Consider the following 16812-nt stretch of genomic DNA (forward strand, 5'->3'; position numbering starts at 1 on the left):
GCAGTGAGAGATTTTACTTTCTTGGGCTCCATGATCACTGCAGATGGTGACAGCAGCCACGAAATTAAAAGACGCCTGATTCTTGGGAGAAAAGCAATGACAAACCTAGACAGCATCTTAAAAAGTAGAGACATCACCTTGCCAACAAAGGTCCGTATAGTAAAAGCTATGGTTTTCCAAGTAGCGTTGTATGGAAGTGAGAGCTGAACCATAAAGAAGGCTGATCGCCAAAGAATGGATGCTTTTGAATTATGGTGCTGGAGGAGAGTGTTGAGAGTCTCATGGACTGCAAGAAGATCAAACCTATCCATTCTGAAGGAAATCAGCCCTGAGTGCTCACTGGAAGGACAGATCCTGAAGCTGAGGCTCCAATACTTTGGCCACCTCATGAGAAGAGAAGACTCCCTGGAAAAGACCCTGATGTTGAGAAAGATGGAGCGCACAAGGAGAAGGGGATGACAGAGGACGAGATGGTTGGACAGTGTTCTCGAAGCTACAAACATGAGTCTGACCAAACTGCGGGAGGCAGTGGAAGACAGAAGTGCCTGGCATGCTCTGGTCCAGGGGGTCACGAAGAGTCGGACACGACTAAACAACTCAACAACAACAACAACACCTCTCAGTCTGGCGCTTAACACTTCTGATGGGAATACATTTAATCTGGCTTGGGTGAAAAGACGCCGGTATGTTGGTACAGACAAATTTCTAAGACATGCAGGTGTCTGAAACTCGAACCCATAGTGAATTCCTACTTCTAATGGGCCACAGATAACATGAGATTGAGATCGGAGATCACTATGTGATATGTCCCAGAGGCTTTGCCTCAGAGATTCAAAGGCAGTATCATAGCCCAGATGGTACAGGAGAGAAGGTGGCATACCAAGCCAAGTGGCTTTTCTAACCATCATTTTCATCTATGAGCTGGCAAACTCCTCGTTGTTTAGGTATGGAAGGTATGGAAGCCCTTCCCTAGGCCAAGGACACAGATCTTGAGCTAGTATCTCAGGCCAGCCCACCATGCTTTAGTTGATAGAGGACATTCACCTGTTTTGAAAAATAGTATTGCATTTGGAACACAATTTGGACTGGAGAAACTTTGCCTGGAAGCCATTGAACCTGGAGAATGAGCCATTGAACCAGGCGTTTGAGGCGTAGAGGAGTTGAGAGACAGATTTTGCATTAAATACCTTAATGGCTGATGGAACATAATGGCCTCCCATTGTATAAAAGAATTGAAGTATAGCCAGTTTGCTTACCTCCGCCATTGATAGGCGGTTTGCCAATGATGTTTCCAGGGCTTGGAATAATGGAACAGAAGTCCTAGGTACCGGAAGAATTTGGTCTGCTCTAGTTTGTGACCGTCCAGTACCCATTTACTCAGGGAGAATCTCTTCTCAAACACCAGGACTTTAGATTTTTCATAACTGATGGATAACCCATTACCAGAGCAGTAGTCTCAGAATTTCCTTAGTTGATAGTTCAGGCCAGGTCTGGTTCGGGAGAGGATGGCCGCGTCATCCGCATACAACAAGAGAGGGGTCTTTCTCGTCCCTATTTTTGGAACGTGGCCGTTGGGGTCCATTAAGCTTGCCTCTAAGTCATTCAGAAACGAACTGAACAAAGTAGGGGCCAAAATGCATCCCTGTCTCACTCCCCTGGCCATCTCAATACAGTCTGAGAGCTGGCCCTGCAACCCACACCTAACCTGCAAATTGCTTCCACAGTGCAGGGCTTTAGTAAGATATAGGAGACGTTTATCCTTCAGTGCTAGATGTAACTTGGCCCATAGTTGGAATCTGGGGATGGAGTCAAAAGGCAGATTTCAGGTCCATAAAGGCCACAAAGTGTTTTCCCTGTCAAGGTCTGGTGTACTTCTCGGCTAGGAGGGACAGCATCAGACAGTGGTCTGATGTTGAGTGGTTCTTGCAGAAAGCTGCCTGAGCTTCAGATAGTATGTTATAGTCATTTAGAAAAGTTGTCAGTTTATTACAGAGAAAACGGGCATACAGCTTTCCTATTATTGAAAGCAGACTGATTGGCCTATAATTAGAAGGCACGTTTGGCTGGCCTCTCTTAAAGATTGGGACTACTATTGTATGTTTCCAACTAGATGGTACTTTGCCAGAGTTATTTACTATAGTAAAAAGTGCCTCCAGGAGAGGAGCCCACCAGTGCTGATTTGGTATTATCAATTCAGCTGGGATAAAGTCATTTCCCGGGGCCTTACCACTCTTCAGGTTCCCAATTAATGTATAGACTTCTTCCACTGTAACCGGGCTCCATTGTGGGAGCAGTGACAGTTCTGCCGAATCTTCATCATAAAAACTGGCGGGGAGATTTGAATTTCCTGTGAATATATTTCTAAAATGGTTCTCCCATACCTGAGCTGGAATGGCACAGCTGGGGACTGGAGAGCTATTGCTCAGGAAGCTGGAGACTAGTTTCCAGAAGAGTTTTGTTTCGTTGTTTAGCGAGGCATTCAGTAAGAGACACCAGGAGTTTTGCTCAGACTACCTTTTTTTCGAAGCCAAAAGGGCTTTGTACTCTTTTTTACTTTTGAAATAGGTTGGGGGTAAATAGTTTAGGCCAGCGTTTCTGTAGGCCAAATAAGAGTTCCTTAAGGCTTTCTTCATGCAGCACTCTTGGTTGAACCATCTGCACTTTAGTAATGTGGGGCTTGCTGGCTGGATTTATGTTAACAGAGACCACATCCTGCAAGAACTCAATGAGATTATCGTTAGCAGTCAGGGAAGAATCTGTTGATATCTCAGCTACAGTAGCCAGCCCAGGTGTCCATTTTTTCCTACACAATGCTGGAACATTAGTTTTATCAATTTTCTCTTGTTCTATGTGAGAGCACTGAATTGAATTTTGGCCAATACAGTGGTACCTCAGGTTAAGTACTTAATTTGTTCCAGAGGTGCGTTCTTAACCTGAAACTGTTCTTAACCTGAAGCACCACTTTAGCTAATGGGGCCTCCCCCTGCTGTGCGATTTCTGTTCTCATCCTGAAGCAAAGTTCTTAACCCGAGGTAATATTTCTGGGTTAGCGAAGTCTGTAACCTGAAGCATATGTAACCCGAGGTACCACTGTAGTGGAGATGATCAGAGGCAAATGATCACTCTCAGTCCTGTTATTGATATTGAAGTTTTTGATTAATTTAAAGGCCTCCCTGTTACTGAGACAGTAATCTACTGTGCTAGCTCCATTAGAATTTATGAACTCTCCTCTATCCCCCGGTAGTGCCCTGTTAACAATCATGAAGTCAGGACTTATTTGTAAAGAGGCCAGACAAAAGCCGGCATAGTTGATTTGGTGGTCTGTAGAAGACCTACGGGGGGGGGCGCTTAAGGAGAAAAGGCTGTTTTCCTTTAGTTTCCTTAACATTGGAAATTTTATTTCCAGGCAGTCGTCATTTGAGCCTAGTCTGGCATTCATGTCTCCCATTATGTAAAAAGGTACTTAATTTGAAGAGAGTAAAGGAAACGATGGAATTTACGCCATGTACTCTCAATCTGTGCTTGCACTTTGTATGGTGGAATGTAAGCTGAGACGATACTCTTGGACTCATAGTGCAAGGTGATCCCCTACGCCAGGTGCTCGAGAACTGAACACTCAGTAACCTGTGACATCAAGGAAGTGGAGACCAGAGTTACTAACCCCCCCCCCCCCCGGCTTCCCCTTTCGTGCAGTTTAGAGGCCTTAATTTCATAGGCAAAGTACCGTATTTTTCGCCCTATAGGACGCACTTTTTCCCCTCCAAAAATGAAGGGGAAATGTGTGTGCGTCCTATGGGGCGAATGCAGGCTTTCGCTGAAGCCTGGAGAGCGAGAGGGGTCGGTGCGCGCCGACCCCTCTCGCTCTCCAGGCTTCTGGAGAGCCCCACCGCCAGCCCCACAAGCTCGGGGGACAGCGGGGAGGCGCAGCGCGCCTTTCCCGCTGTCCCCCAACTTGGTTAGAAGGCTGGCGGGGGGGGAGAAGCCTGCTCCTCCCCGTCGCCAGCCCCGCAAACTTGGGGGACAGCGGGAGAGGCGCAGCGCACCTTTCCCGCTGTCCCCTGACTTGGTTAGAAGGCTGGCGGAGGGCCTCCCCCAGCCCCGCAAGCTCCCAGAGCGATGCCAAAGCTGCACGCAGCTTCGGCATGGCTCTGGGTCCCGTTCTGGGGGCTGGGGTCGGGGGAAGCTCGGGCTTCACCTGCCCCAGCCCCGCGCTTGGGGGGGGGATTTCCCCCCCTTTATTCCCCCCCCAAATCTAGGTGCGTCCTATGGGCCGGTGTGTCCTATAGGGCGAAAAATACGGTAACCATCAAGGACTATCAGTTGCCCAGGTTGTCAGTTGCCCAGGTTTCCTGCAACGTTATCACATCAAAACACGTTATGTATTCACAAAATGTCTCATCCCCTAGTTTGTTGGCCCAACCCGCTATTTTCCACGAGAAAATATTGCGGCTGCTCAATCCGTCATTGGCTTGGCTTCATTGTGGGGGACAAATTTGGATCAGCTCTCCCTCTGTCTCCATAATAATGCAACCATTCTTAGGATGTAAAAGTTGTTGTTCCTGGGGTTGAGTTACAGAATTGTCCATGTTTTCAGCAGTCAGCTTTTTTTAGGGGGCCCAAGCTGCTGAGATTTTTTTTAAGGGGCCAAAGCTGTTGGGCTTTTTTTAGGGGGCCAAGCTGAAGCTGTTGAGCTTGTTTGGGGGGGGGGCAAATCTCCCAGGACTCTCTCAGAAGGTCAAGCTTGCTTTTTGGAAACAGAGGCTCAGGGCTATGCAAGTTCTGTGCAAGCTGGATGGGCGGGGTATAAATCATAATAAATTCTTCTTTCATTCATTCCTTAATCAATTATCATCATCTCGTTGAATTGCAGGCGGATTCTGCTTCTGGGCAGTCCCAGCCTCATGGCTCCTCGAAAGTCCCTCCATCCCGTACATTTTATAATATATGGTGGGAATGCAAAAGGGTTAGAAATAAATGGGGAATGATATATATTGAATTAGAAAAAAAAATGTTTAAAAAGACTTTTCTTAAGAAACCAGAAGCATTCCTCCAGGAATTTTAGATCAAGATTTAGAAAAAGAAAATTAGAAATGATTTATCAATGCAACAACAGCAGCAAGAATTATATTAGCACAAGCATGGAAGACAGAAGAAATACCAGTGAAAGAACAATGGCAAGGGAAACTTATGGGATATGCAGAACTGGCAAAATTAACAGATAAATTACATGAAAAGGATAGAAAAGACTTTAAAAGAGAATGGGAACCATTTACAACATATATATGAAGGGGCAACATAAAGAATTGGACTCATTGGCAGGGTTTGAATAAACCAGGCACCCCCCCAACCTGCGGCCCTCCCGATGTTTTTGGCCTACAACTCCCATGATCCCTAGCTAGCAGGACCAGTGGTCAGGGATGATGGGAATTGTAGTTCAAAACATCTGGAGGGCCAAAGGTTGGGGATGCCTAGAATAAACCAACACAATTGTATATAACCAAAAGCAAGACTATACACATTGGGGAAATAACACCCAATCCTCTCACCTGAGTCGTTGCCAGCCCGTTGCTGATGTTGAATCCGTTGATGGTGATCTGAATCTGCCCACGATTGATCATGTCAATCACGGCTTCAGCAATGGTGTTCATGGGAATGACTGGCATGCTGAGCCCAGCGGCGCCATCGTCCCCGCCGTCCGGACATTTCATCTGGAAGCCAAGATAATGGAATAATAATGATAATTTATCATTTACACCCCGCCCATCCAGCCCCATGTTCACCACCTCGCTGCCACTCCTGTGCATTAGAAGCATGCATTAGAAGTGAAATGGATTTTGCTACAAAGTCGGCTACAATCAGGTTTTCAACACAGCAACCCCTCTTGTGGCTTTATTGTATCCGCGTTTCAGGCATTTTAAAGTGGGGGGGGGAGAGCTATCGTACGCGGGAAGATTGCAAGGTGATTATAAAAAAAGGGAAATGATATATAATGAACGGAGAGGGGGGATTATTAATCCCGTTTGCATTCCTTCCCATGGGAAAGTGTGCCTTGGTTTTGGAACGCCTTGGTTTCGGAACAGACTTTCGGAACGGATGAAGTTTGAGAACCAAGGGACCACTGTGATTTTAAAAGAACCATCTTGCATTTGGCAAGATGTCACAATTTTAAAAGCCATGGGAAAAAATAGATTGAAAAGGCTCCTCATTGTATTTTAATCTTTTGCTGGAAGCCACCCAGAGTGGCTGGGCATAATAATAATAATATCATCCTGTTAGAAGGGAAACCCAGTCAGAGTATAAATAATTTATTATCATCCTCCTCCTCCTCCTCTTGGAAGCCGCCCAGAGTGGCTGGGGAAACCCAGTCAGATGGGCGAGGTATAAATATATTATTATTATTGCTACTATTATTATTTACTCCTCAAGTGTTGGTCTGATGCCTGTGGGAAAACTCTTCTCTTGTGAATACAGTGGTACCTCGGGTTAAGAACTTAATTCGTGCCGGAGGTCCATTCTTAACCTGAAACTTTTCTTAACCTGAGGTACCACTTTAGCTGATGGGGCCTCCCGCCGCCCCCACGCCGCTGGCTCGCAATTTCTGTTCTCATCCTGAGGTAAAGTTCTTAACCCGAGGTACTACTTCCAGGTTAGCAGAGTCTGTAACCTGAAGTGTCTGTAACCCGAGATGCAACTGTAACGTGCTTTCTCTTTTTTCTTTCAAGTTTCTTATTTTCAATCTTTTATGTTTATTTCCACACACTCCAAACATTTTCCATATATACAATACTGGGATTAAACAAACCCCTTGGATTTCCCCACCCCACCCCAGTTTCCATATTTTGCCCTCTTTTCTTGCATGTAATTATAACAATCCATTATATTCCATCTCCTTATTTACTACTCTAATTCATTTGACTTCATCAATGATATATCCATCCTGCCTGCAGAAAGCCATCTAATTCGATTTCAATTTGATCCTGACTTGTTTTTAGGGCAGGCTTCCTCAGCCTCGGTCCTCCAAATGTTTTGGGGCTACAACTCCCATGATCCCTAGCTAACTGGACCAGAGGTCAGGGATGATGGGAATTGTAGTCCCAAAACAGCAGGTGGGCCAAGGTTGAGGAAGCCTGGTTTAGGAGGTAATTTCATTATTATTTGATTTTTTAAAAAGTTACTAAGAACTTCACATAGTAAAAGACCAGAAACATATCTTTTGGGAATATTGAACAGTGATATTCTAAAAGAAAAAACTCAATTTTTTCTGTATGCAACATCAGTGGCAAGAATTCTAGTGGCTAAGTACTGGAAGGGTAACCAGGTACTGACCAAAGAGGAGTGGCTATATAAATTATGTGAATATTTGGAACTGGCCAAATGGACGCATATAATAAGACTAAAGCCAATGAATACAGTCCAGGAGGAATGGAATTGCTTGAATGACTACTTAGAAAGACAAGGTTCAAATGTAAAAATTTGGCTGTGTCTAGAATGACCTGGTGAATGGAAAAGGGGAAATATACATATATACACATTTATATGTTCAGATGAAAATAATACTGAAATACAGATAAAATATGAAAGGTGAAAGGAAGGGTTGTGAGAGTGATGGAAGTCTATTATTATTATTTTGCAAAATAGTATTTATCGTATTGAAATATGCTTTTCTTTATTCTTTGACTCTACTTTTCTTTGAATTTTTTCTCTTTTCCTCCTTTACTTTTTCCTTCTTTCTGTTTTATTGGATATTATTCTTTATGTATGCTTTTGTTTTGATGTATTTACTTTGCAGTAAAATAATAATAATAATAATAATAATAATAATAATAATAGTTTGATTTTATACTAATGTGATGTATTTGATGCTAGCTGCCCTGAGTCCGGTTTCAGACGGGATACAAATAAGTTTATTATTATTATTATTATTATTATTATTATTATTACTACTACTACTACTACCACTACTATTATTATTATTATTGAGAGCTAGACTCCAAAACCACCTACACACGCCCGGATTTTCCTGACCTTCACTATTTTCACGTCAGGCAGGCTGTCGAGGAATGCCTTCAGGTCGACACCATTCAAAACAATCCGGTTGTCGTAGATGTGACCATTCGATTTGAAGTCGATGACGGCTTTTTTCTGAAAGGAAGACATATAATGCATCTGAAAAACACGGTAATTTGGATCTGGGCTTTTTTCCAAGAAAAAAAGATCGCGATACGAAGCAGGCTGTTCCCCTCTTCCCAAATACCTTCAGGTGTGGGAACATATTGGCATGATCACCAATGAAGAAGGTATTGGGCATGTAAGCCAGTTTTTCTGAATATTGCTCCGCCACTTCCACCGGGGATGTTTCCTGGTCAGTGATAATGTAATCCATGAATAAGGCCCCGCTGGTTCCCGGGTAGCCCAGCCACATTGCCTGGAAGGCAAACAAATGAGGGTTGTTAATTATTATTATTATTATTATTATTATTATTATTATTATTATTATTAATTTATTTCTACACCGCCCATATCTGGCTGGGTTTTCCCAGCCACTCTGGACGGCTTCCAACAAAAGATTAAAATACAATAAGGCAGCAAGGCAAGATATCCAGAGCTTCTTTTTTTATAAAAACTTATTCAAGAATTACATATATAGAGAGAGTGTCCAGTAGCCAATTAAGTTTGTTCTTGGTATAAGCTTTTGTGTACGTGCACACTTCTTCAGATACACTGAATAATAATATAAATAAGTAATATAAATAATATAATATAATGTAATATAATATAATATAAATATATTAATATAAATAATATAAAGAACAAACTTCTTCAGATCCACTGAGTAATAATATTTTGACTGTGTCAGACCAACTTGGCTACCTAAATGAATAAATAATATACATACGCTTAATTTGACAAAAAAGGAAGTGTCCATGTGCAAATCTTCTTCTATAAATTGCCAAAAATTAAGCTTGGGTTAAATTTATGCAGTCTCTTTTTTAAGAGGAAGGCCTCTGGCAAGATATCCAGAGTTTGCCAAAAAAACACACACAAAAAACCCCACCCCACTTTCTTAAAGAGGACCATGTCTTTCGGCAAGATCTACAAAAGGCCGCATAAAACAAGATAGTTGATGACATAATTAAGGATTTTCTTAAATCGGATTTTTTTCAATTTAAAGCGGATTTTTAAAATAAAGTTCTTTGGGAGGAAAAATCTTTCTAAAGATTTTTTGTTTAAGTTCCATCGAAAGCCATTCTGAAAGAAGGATTTGTTTAAAGTTTTCCATGTGTACAGAAACTCAGCCTAAATTGTTGTTGTTTTTTTTAATTGTTTAACCACATCCATTAACAAACATGGATACTGTCAGCGCTGCCCAAGGTCCCAGCTCACACAAGACCAACGCTGCTTCTTCCTCAAGTAAAAAGGTCTTTATTGAAGTTCAGTTTCATTTCCAGACGCGCAGCGCGCAACGCTACGTCTATGCCTTAGACCGTAGAAGTCCCATCTGAATCTCCTCCCCCCTGACACCAGCTTAAGACTCTAGCCTTACTCCACCTCTTCCTCTGTTCCTTCTTTCTCTGGGTCCTCCTGCTAGTCGGAGTCTCAGCCCTCCTAGATTCCTCTGACGCTGAGTCCCCTGACTCTTCTCCCCCCCTCCTTCGGGCTTTAGGACCTGGCTCCCAATCCGGGTTTTCTGCTGTCCCGCGCTCCTCCACATTTGAACTTGGCGCGCGCGCGCAGCCTCCCACTTTCCTTCTGACCGTTACACTTGTGTCACTGCTCCCTCTTTCGGGGAGGCTAGCTGGACCTGGCCTTCCCTCCGTTTCCCCACTTCCCGATGGGGGCGTGGTTATCCCTGACTCATCTTCTCTCCCCGCTGGAGGAGAGGCTGGTCCTGACTCATGTGACTCTTCCCCCCCACTGTGCTCTGGTGGGGGAACTGGTCCTGATCCTCCGCTACTCCCTTGGGAGTCCCCTCTGGTCCCTTGTTTATGGAGCGTCCCCCCGGGACCCCCCTCGCCCTTACCATAGGCGCCCCCTCCTGGGAATCTTCCGATTCGCTGGAGAAGCTCATGGAATCTCTCAGGTCACTGTCATATTCCCCTACGCTCCCCTGATTCCTCTCCTCCGCTCTCTATTTGCTCTCTCCCCTGCTCTTCTGCTCCTGAGCCTCTGACAGATACATATGCCATAATGCTATTCTTTTACTTAAATTGTTTAAATGGTATGAAGGGAATGAGTCTTTTTCTCCTTCCAATCGAGTACAGCAGAAAAGCAGTCCAAATAGAATCAAATCAGTCATTTTTGATAGGACTGTCAAAACCACTCTGAAAATTTATTCTTCCAAAAATGAAACCTTCCTCTGGTTGTAAATATTAATGTCTTAATCACATTTTTTAACATCACAGCGTTAACATCTTACGACTACGGTAAAGAATATTTTGGGCATGCAGTGGTACCTTGGTTCTCAAACTCTGAAAACCTGGAAGCGTTCCAGTTTTCAAACATTTTTTGGAAAGTCAAGCAGACTTCCAGAACAGATTAAGTTTGGTGCTTTTGTTGTTGCTATTTTGCATTTTTGTTCTTTGGTCAATTTGTTTTTGTGACTGTGTGGACCCAGTTCAGCTACTGATGAATTGATTGTGTGACTGTGGAAACGGATAGAAGCCCCCCATCCAAACAATGGCTTTAGCTGTTGATGGACAGATGGATAGAAGGATGGATGGACGGATAGCTACTGATGGATAGACGGACGGTGTGACTGCGGAAACGGATAGAAGCCCCCCATCCAAACAATGACTATCATCAGTGCAGGCAAGAATTTTGTTTAAAAACATTTCTATCATCTACTATACTGTCTTATTTATTTTATAGTACAGAACATTGATGATTGCTTTCATTTGAAGGATCAATGGTCTTGTTAGAGAATAAAATTCATGTTCAATGGCTGTTTGAGTGATTGTTTTTCAAAGTCTGGAACGGATTAATCCGTTTTGCATTCCTTTCTATAGGAAAGCGCGCCTTGGGAACGCTTTGGTTTCGGAATGGACTTCCGGAACAGATGAAATTTGAGAATCAAGGGATCACTGTATGATGAACATTTCACCGTGACTTCCTTTACCTGGATTGGTGCCGGCCGGAGAGCAAACAGCTCGTTGCGGGCTCCTTTGGTGTAGCCATTCATGTTGATCAGGATATGTATGCCGTCTTGGTGAATGCGGTCAGCCGCCTTGCCATTGCACGGGACCTAAAACACAAACATTAGAAGCACGTTTATGGAAGTTTTGAATGGCTGATGTTTTAATGTGTTTTTCATCTCTTGTTGTAAGCCGCTCTGAGTGGCTGGAGAAACCCAGTCAAATGGGTGGGGTACTTTAAGTAATAAAGTAGTAGTACAGTGGTACCTCAGGTTAAGTACTTAGTTCGTTCCGGAGGTCCGTACTTAACCTGAAACTGTTCTTAACCTGAAGCACCACTTTAGCTAATGGGGCCTCCTGATGCCGCCAGAGCATAATTTCAGTTCTCTTCCTGAAGCAAAGTTCTTAACCTGAAGCACTATTTCTGGGTTAGCAGAGTCTGTAACCTGAAGCGTATTTAACTTGAAGCGTATGTAACCCGAGGTACTACTGTATAGTGGGAGGGTGGGTTGGGGATTTTCTCCGAAGGGTAGTAGGATTCAGTGGGTATGGTCAACCTGCTGGTGACTGTTAACAACTGAAAAAGCAAGGGATGGTATGCAGATGACCCAAAATAGCTTTAGCATGAAACTGTTCTTAACCTGAAGCACCACTTTAGCTAATGGGGCCTCCTGATGCCACCGGAGCACAACTTCTCATCCTGAAGCAAAGTTCTTAACCTGAAGCACTATTTCTGGGTTAGCGGAGTCTGTAACCTGAAGCACATGTAACCTGAAGCATATGTAACCCGAGGTACCACTATAGTAGTAGTACATCTGCTAAGGTTGACTTGACAACCTGGCGATGATGTCCGAGCCCTCAAATGGTCCTTCTGAGCTTCTTTCCCTCATACAGTGCACTTGCTGTTGCTTTTGCAAAATCCCACACTGCAGGAAAGTGAGCTGTTTTGGCCAGATTGCCATAGCTCGGGATACGTGCTCCGTGACAAAAAGTAGGCAGGGTATCTGAAGCACTACTCTGCACCCATGACTTGAGAGCATCCAGGAATCATCTGAAATGTAGTTTAGGTTTAGGGGCTAGGGTTTAGAATTAGGCTGGAGGTAGGGCTAGGCTTAGGCTAAGAATGACTGTTAAGAGTTAAGGTTTAGGGCTTACAGCTAGGGCAAAGGCAAGGGCTAGGCTGAGATCCTTTCAATCCTAAAAAAAGCTCAACAACTTTGGCCGGCTCTTGCGCATGTTCACGTCATCAAATCTGGCCCTCTTTGAAAAGAGTTTGGACACCGACTAGTGATTTAAATCAAATCCACCCTGTTATATACATTACCAAGCAAGCAAAGCAAGCACTTCGACCTGCCACTGGGAAGCCCCTGAGAAGCGGCTAAGTGACCCCCCCGCCCCCGGTTGCACAACCCTTCGACCATGAGTTCAGACATGCTTTTCCGAGCTATGCCCCAAAATCTGATTTATAGGTTATTGATCGCTAGCCTGGATGGTTTGCCTCACTAGCTAGTGCAGTCAAAATATATCTATATATATCTATATATCTATACATCTCCCTCTCTCTCTCTCTCTCTCTCTCTATATATATATTATTGTCCAGTAGCACCTTAGAGAGGGACGCGGGTGGCGCTGTGGTCTAAACCACTGAGCCTAGGGCTTGCCGATCAGAAGGTCGGCGGTTCGAATCCCTGTGACGGGGTGAGCTCCCGTTGCTCGGTCCCTGCTCCTGCCAACCTAGCAGTTCGAAAGCATGCCAGTGCAAGTAGATAAATAGGTACCTTCCTCTGGCGGGAAGGTAAATGGCGTTTCCGTGCGCTGCTCTGGTTTGCCAGAAGCAGCTTAGTCATGCTGGCCACATGATCCGGAAACTGTACGCCGGCTCCCTCGGCCAATAAAGCAAGATGAGCGCCGCAACTCCAGAGTCGGTCACGACTGGACCTAATGGTCAGGGGTCCCTTTACCTTTAGCACCTTAGAGACCAACTACGTTTGTTCTGGGTATAAGCTTTCATGTGCAGGCACACTTTTTCAGATACCTGAAGAATCTACTAGTGCAGATTATTCATGATTTAGCCCCCTCTTCTGATATTGCACATTCGTCCAAACAACGTATAGCATCCAAGAACAGATGGTATCCTGCATTATAGCTTCTTCCTTCTGCCAGATTATGCATTAAAAGGCTGTTCTCTGCCATCAAAGAGCTTTAGCAAAAGATAGAGAAGTAAACAGAGGCAGGAAGAGATGACCGTATCTCTGAATTTTATTTTGATTTTAAATGTGATTTGAATTCTATTTTAAACCAATCGTTTGATTTTGTGTTTTTAATGTATTATATATTTGGTGTTAGCCGCCCTGTGCTTGGTCTTGGCCGGGGTATAAATAAAATTTATTATTCTTATTCTTATCCTTATTATTATATCAGATCGCTAAACTCCTCAAAATGACAAAATATCTTCCGGAAAAGGTTGCCTGGGCAGGAGCGTATTTAGGATATACAGGGGGGAAAGAGCTCTCACCTGAGATAAGTCAATAAAGTGATTTGCTTCAGCCATCACCTTGACCCGGAAGTTTGTGCCGTCGTCGGGGCTGAGGGCATAGCAGAAGACCTAGGAAAGAGAGGAATTGCTTAGAACTGAGGCTGACCAGTGTCACTGAATGAATGGAGTAATCTTTATTCACGTCGGGCATCGCAATAAAACAATACAATATACAAAGAATGGAAATAAAAAGTCCATTGTATAAAATACATTTGAGGGTCACTTGAGCAGGGAGCACGTGAGGCGCAGCAAAACACAGGCCGAAAAACAGTAGACAAAGCCCATCTTTCCCAAACATCGCAGGAAAAGGCCAGAATTTACGAAGTGCATGAACCATCACAGCTTTCCTCCATGATGAAGCAATTGCTAATATAGAATCATAGAACTAGGAAGTTGGAAAGGGCCACGAGGCTCATCTAGGCTAACCCCCTGCAATGTGGGAATCTTTGCCCAAGAGCTTCCCTCTTGTGGCTTATCCCCACAACAGCTCCTGACTTTGGGTTTTAGTCAAGCAAACAGTCTAATCCAAGCATTCCCAACCTGCGGCCCTCCAGATGTTTTAGCCTACAACTCCCATGATCCCTACCTCACAGGACCAGTGGTCAGGGATGATGGGAATTGTAGTCCAAAACATCTGAAGGGCCGAAGGCTGGGGATGCCTGGTCTAATCTGTCGGTGCCTAAATGATCTCAAGTGTCAGAACAATTTGACTGTCATCAGGAAATTTCCCACCGTCCCATTTCGACTCTCCAGCACCTGATCTGCATCACCGAGCAATCCCAAAATGCAGACAGCTTTGAACCTCGCAAGATCAAATGTCTCGTCCTGGACTGGACTCGACGGACGATTCCGACAGATTCCACATGGGAAACACTCATGTCCCTGCAGAGATGGTAGCACCAAATCAGTGGTGCATGTGCTTTATAAAAAGCCTTGAGGAGATGATTGTGTTGTTGTTTAGTCGTGTCCGACTCTTCGTGACCCCCTGGACCAGAGCATGCCAGGCACTTCTGTCTTCCACTGCCTCCCGCAGTTGGGTCAAACTCATGCTGGTAGCTTCGAGAACACTGTCCAACCATCTCGTCCTCTGTCATCCCCTTCTCCTTGTGCCCTCCATCTTTCCCAACATCAGGGTCTTTTCCAGGGAATCTTCTCTTCTCATGAGGTGGCCAAAGTATTGGAGCCTCAGCTTCAGGATCTGTCCTTCCAGTGAGCACTCAGGGCTGATTTCCTTCAGAATGGAGAGGTTTGATCTTCTTGCAGTCCATGGGACTCTCAAGAGTCTCCTCCAGCACCAGAATTCAAAAGCATCAATTCTTCGGTGATCAGCCTTCTTTATGGTCCAGCTCTCACTTCCATACATCACTACTTGGAAAACCATAGCTTTTACTATACGGACCTTTGTTGGCAAGGTGGTGTCTCTGCTTTTTAAGATGCTGTCTAGGTTTGTCGTGAGATGATTACCCCTCCTTTATTGCCCGTTTCAGGTTGCCCAACCACTACCCCAGAGTCCTCTCTCTTGGCAGATCAAGAGGAGCAGGTGACGGCAAAGGCGGCCAGGTTTTGAGCTGGGGCAGTCAGAATAAGGTCCACTCTCGATTCAAAACCCTCAAATGTATTTGATATCATTGATTTTTCATTTCTATTCCTTGCAGATAATCTCGTTGTTTTATTGCTACAACCAAGGGCTGACGCAAATTAAGAGGATAATGATGATGATAATTATAATAATAAAAACTTTTATTTGTATCCTGCCCTCCCAGTCCGAAACCGGGCTCAGGGAGGCTAACACCAAATATGTAACATTGGTATAAAATCAAGCAATAACGAAATTACCTCCTGAAAACAAGCCAGGATCAAATTCAAATCCAATTAGATGGCTTTTCGCAGGATTAGGGTTGGGAACAGTAAACGCTCATCAGGCCCAACTGTTTGCGCTGCTCTTATATGGGCCTGTGAGAACGCTGAGAGGCCTCTTTCATGCTAGTTCTTACACAAAAAGAGAAGGGGAGTCAGGTTGAACCAAAGGCCCGGCGGAACAACTCCATCTTACAGGCCCTGCAGAAAGATGTCAGATCCCACAGGGTCCTGATCTCTTGTGGCAGAGAGTTCCACCAGGCCGGGGCCAAGGCCGAAAAGGCCCTGGCCCTGGTCGAGGCCAGCCTAATCTCCCTGAGGCCCAGGACCTCTAAGATATTATTATTTGCAGACTGTTAGATCCTCCGTGGGGTATACCAGGAGAGGCGGTCCTAGGCTGTATTCATTCCTTTGGCCCAAGGTGGGGCTCATACCCATGACCCCAAGATTCAGTGTCTCAGCGCTCTGCCGCCTGAGCTACTCACACGGCTGCCCACTTGTGCACCTCACCTCAAATTTGTCCGAATTGTGCATGCCTGGGATTGACTGCATGAGATGGGAGGTGGGGTGGTTCCCAAAGTCAGAGCTCACGTAGCCAACGCGGAGCCGGCCCTCACTGCCTTTCAGGTCCTTGGGGTGCTCGTAAGGCGGCTTGTGGAGCACGTTGATCTGGCAAGGGGATTCAAGAAAGCCGAGTTATGGAAATGACATGGGGGGGGGGGGGAGGACATGAGGCCACATCTTTGAAGTTGTTCCAATGTTACAAATATACATACCTTTGACTTGACAGCCCAAGAAAGACACCTAGCATTATGAATTCGCAGAAAATCTATGCTTTAACCGACTCTCCTCATTCTGACTCCATTTGAACCCTGAAAGGAAGGCGAATTTGGGCTCCACCTCCCTCCATGAGCCAAGAAGAAGGAAGTCATGTAGGCAGCAGGAACAGGGCATCCCGCCAGAATTCCCCAAGCCTGAGAGCACATACACGGCACCCCACCGAGGGAGGGACCAAGGGTGCAACCACAGACATCTGCCAAGGCAGTTTAGCAAGGCAGGTGTTCTAAATGCCCATCTCCAGACAAGTCCAGTGGGAAAGGACGTGTCAAGAGTTTTATTGTTCTTTTGGTGATGGAGATTTAAGGGGTCTGATAAAGGGACCTCATATTGAATGCATAACCCTTGTATACCCCTCCCCATTTGTGATGTGCTAGTGATGTAGTGATGATGTATCAATGATGCTGCTTGAAGTGTATTCTGGGGAGAAGAAGGAAGTTTTAAAAGCTG

At 44.7% G+C, this 16812-nt stretch overlaps 2 protein-coding genes across 4 annotated transcripts in view; one reads left to right on the top strand and one right to left on the bottom strand.

Moving 5' to 3' along the window:
- Positions 1-16812, top strand: part of LOC128406711 (P2R1A-PPP2R2A-interacting phosphatase regulator 1-like) — a 328756-nt gene that overhangs the window by 240415 nt on the left and 71529 nt on the right. The window lies entirely within an intron of this gene.
- LOC128406697 (UDP-N-acetylglucosamine--peptide N-acetylglucosaminyltransferase 110 kDa subunit) overlaps positions 1-16812 on the bottom strand; it is a 79539-nt gene that overhangs the window by 12576 nt on the left and 50151 nt on the right. For both annotated transcript variants that reach the window (XM_053374273.1, XM_053374274.1), the window contains exons 13-18: positions 16036-16194; positions 13648-13737; positions 11117-11242; positions 8255-8425; positions 8026-8142; positions 5547-5708 (exon numbers count right to left, since the gene is read on the bottom strand). In XM_053374273.1, the coding sequence (XP_053230248.1) occupies positions 5547-5708; positions 8026-8142; positions 8255-8425; positions 11117-11242; positions 13648-13737; positions 16036-16194 (825 nt within the window). The remainder of the gene's footprint in view (positions 1-5546; positions 5709-8025; positions 8143-8254; positions 8426-11116; positions 11243-13647; positions 13738-16035; positions 16195-16812) is intronic.

The sequence above is a fragment of the Podarcis raffonei genome, chromosome Z, assembly GCF_027172205.1.
Source record: "Podarcis raffonei isolate rPodRaf1 chromosome Z, rPodRaf1.pri, whole genome shotgun sequence".
Lineage (NCBI taxonomy): Eukaryota > Metazoa > Chordata > Lepidosauria > Squamata > Lacertidae > Podarcis > Podarcis raffonei.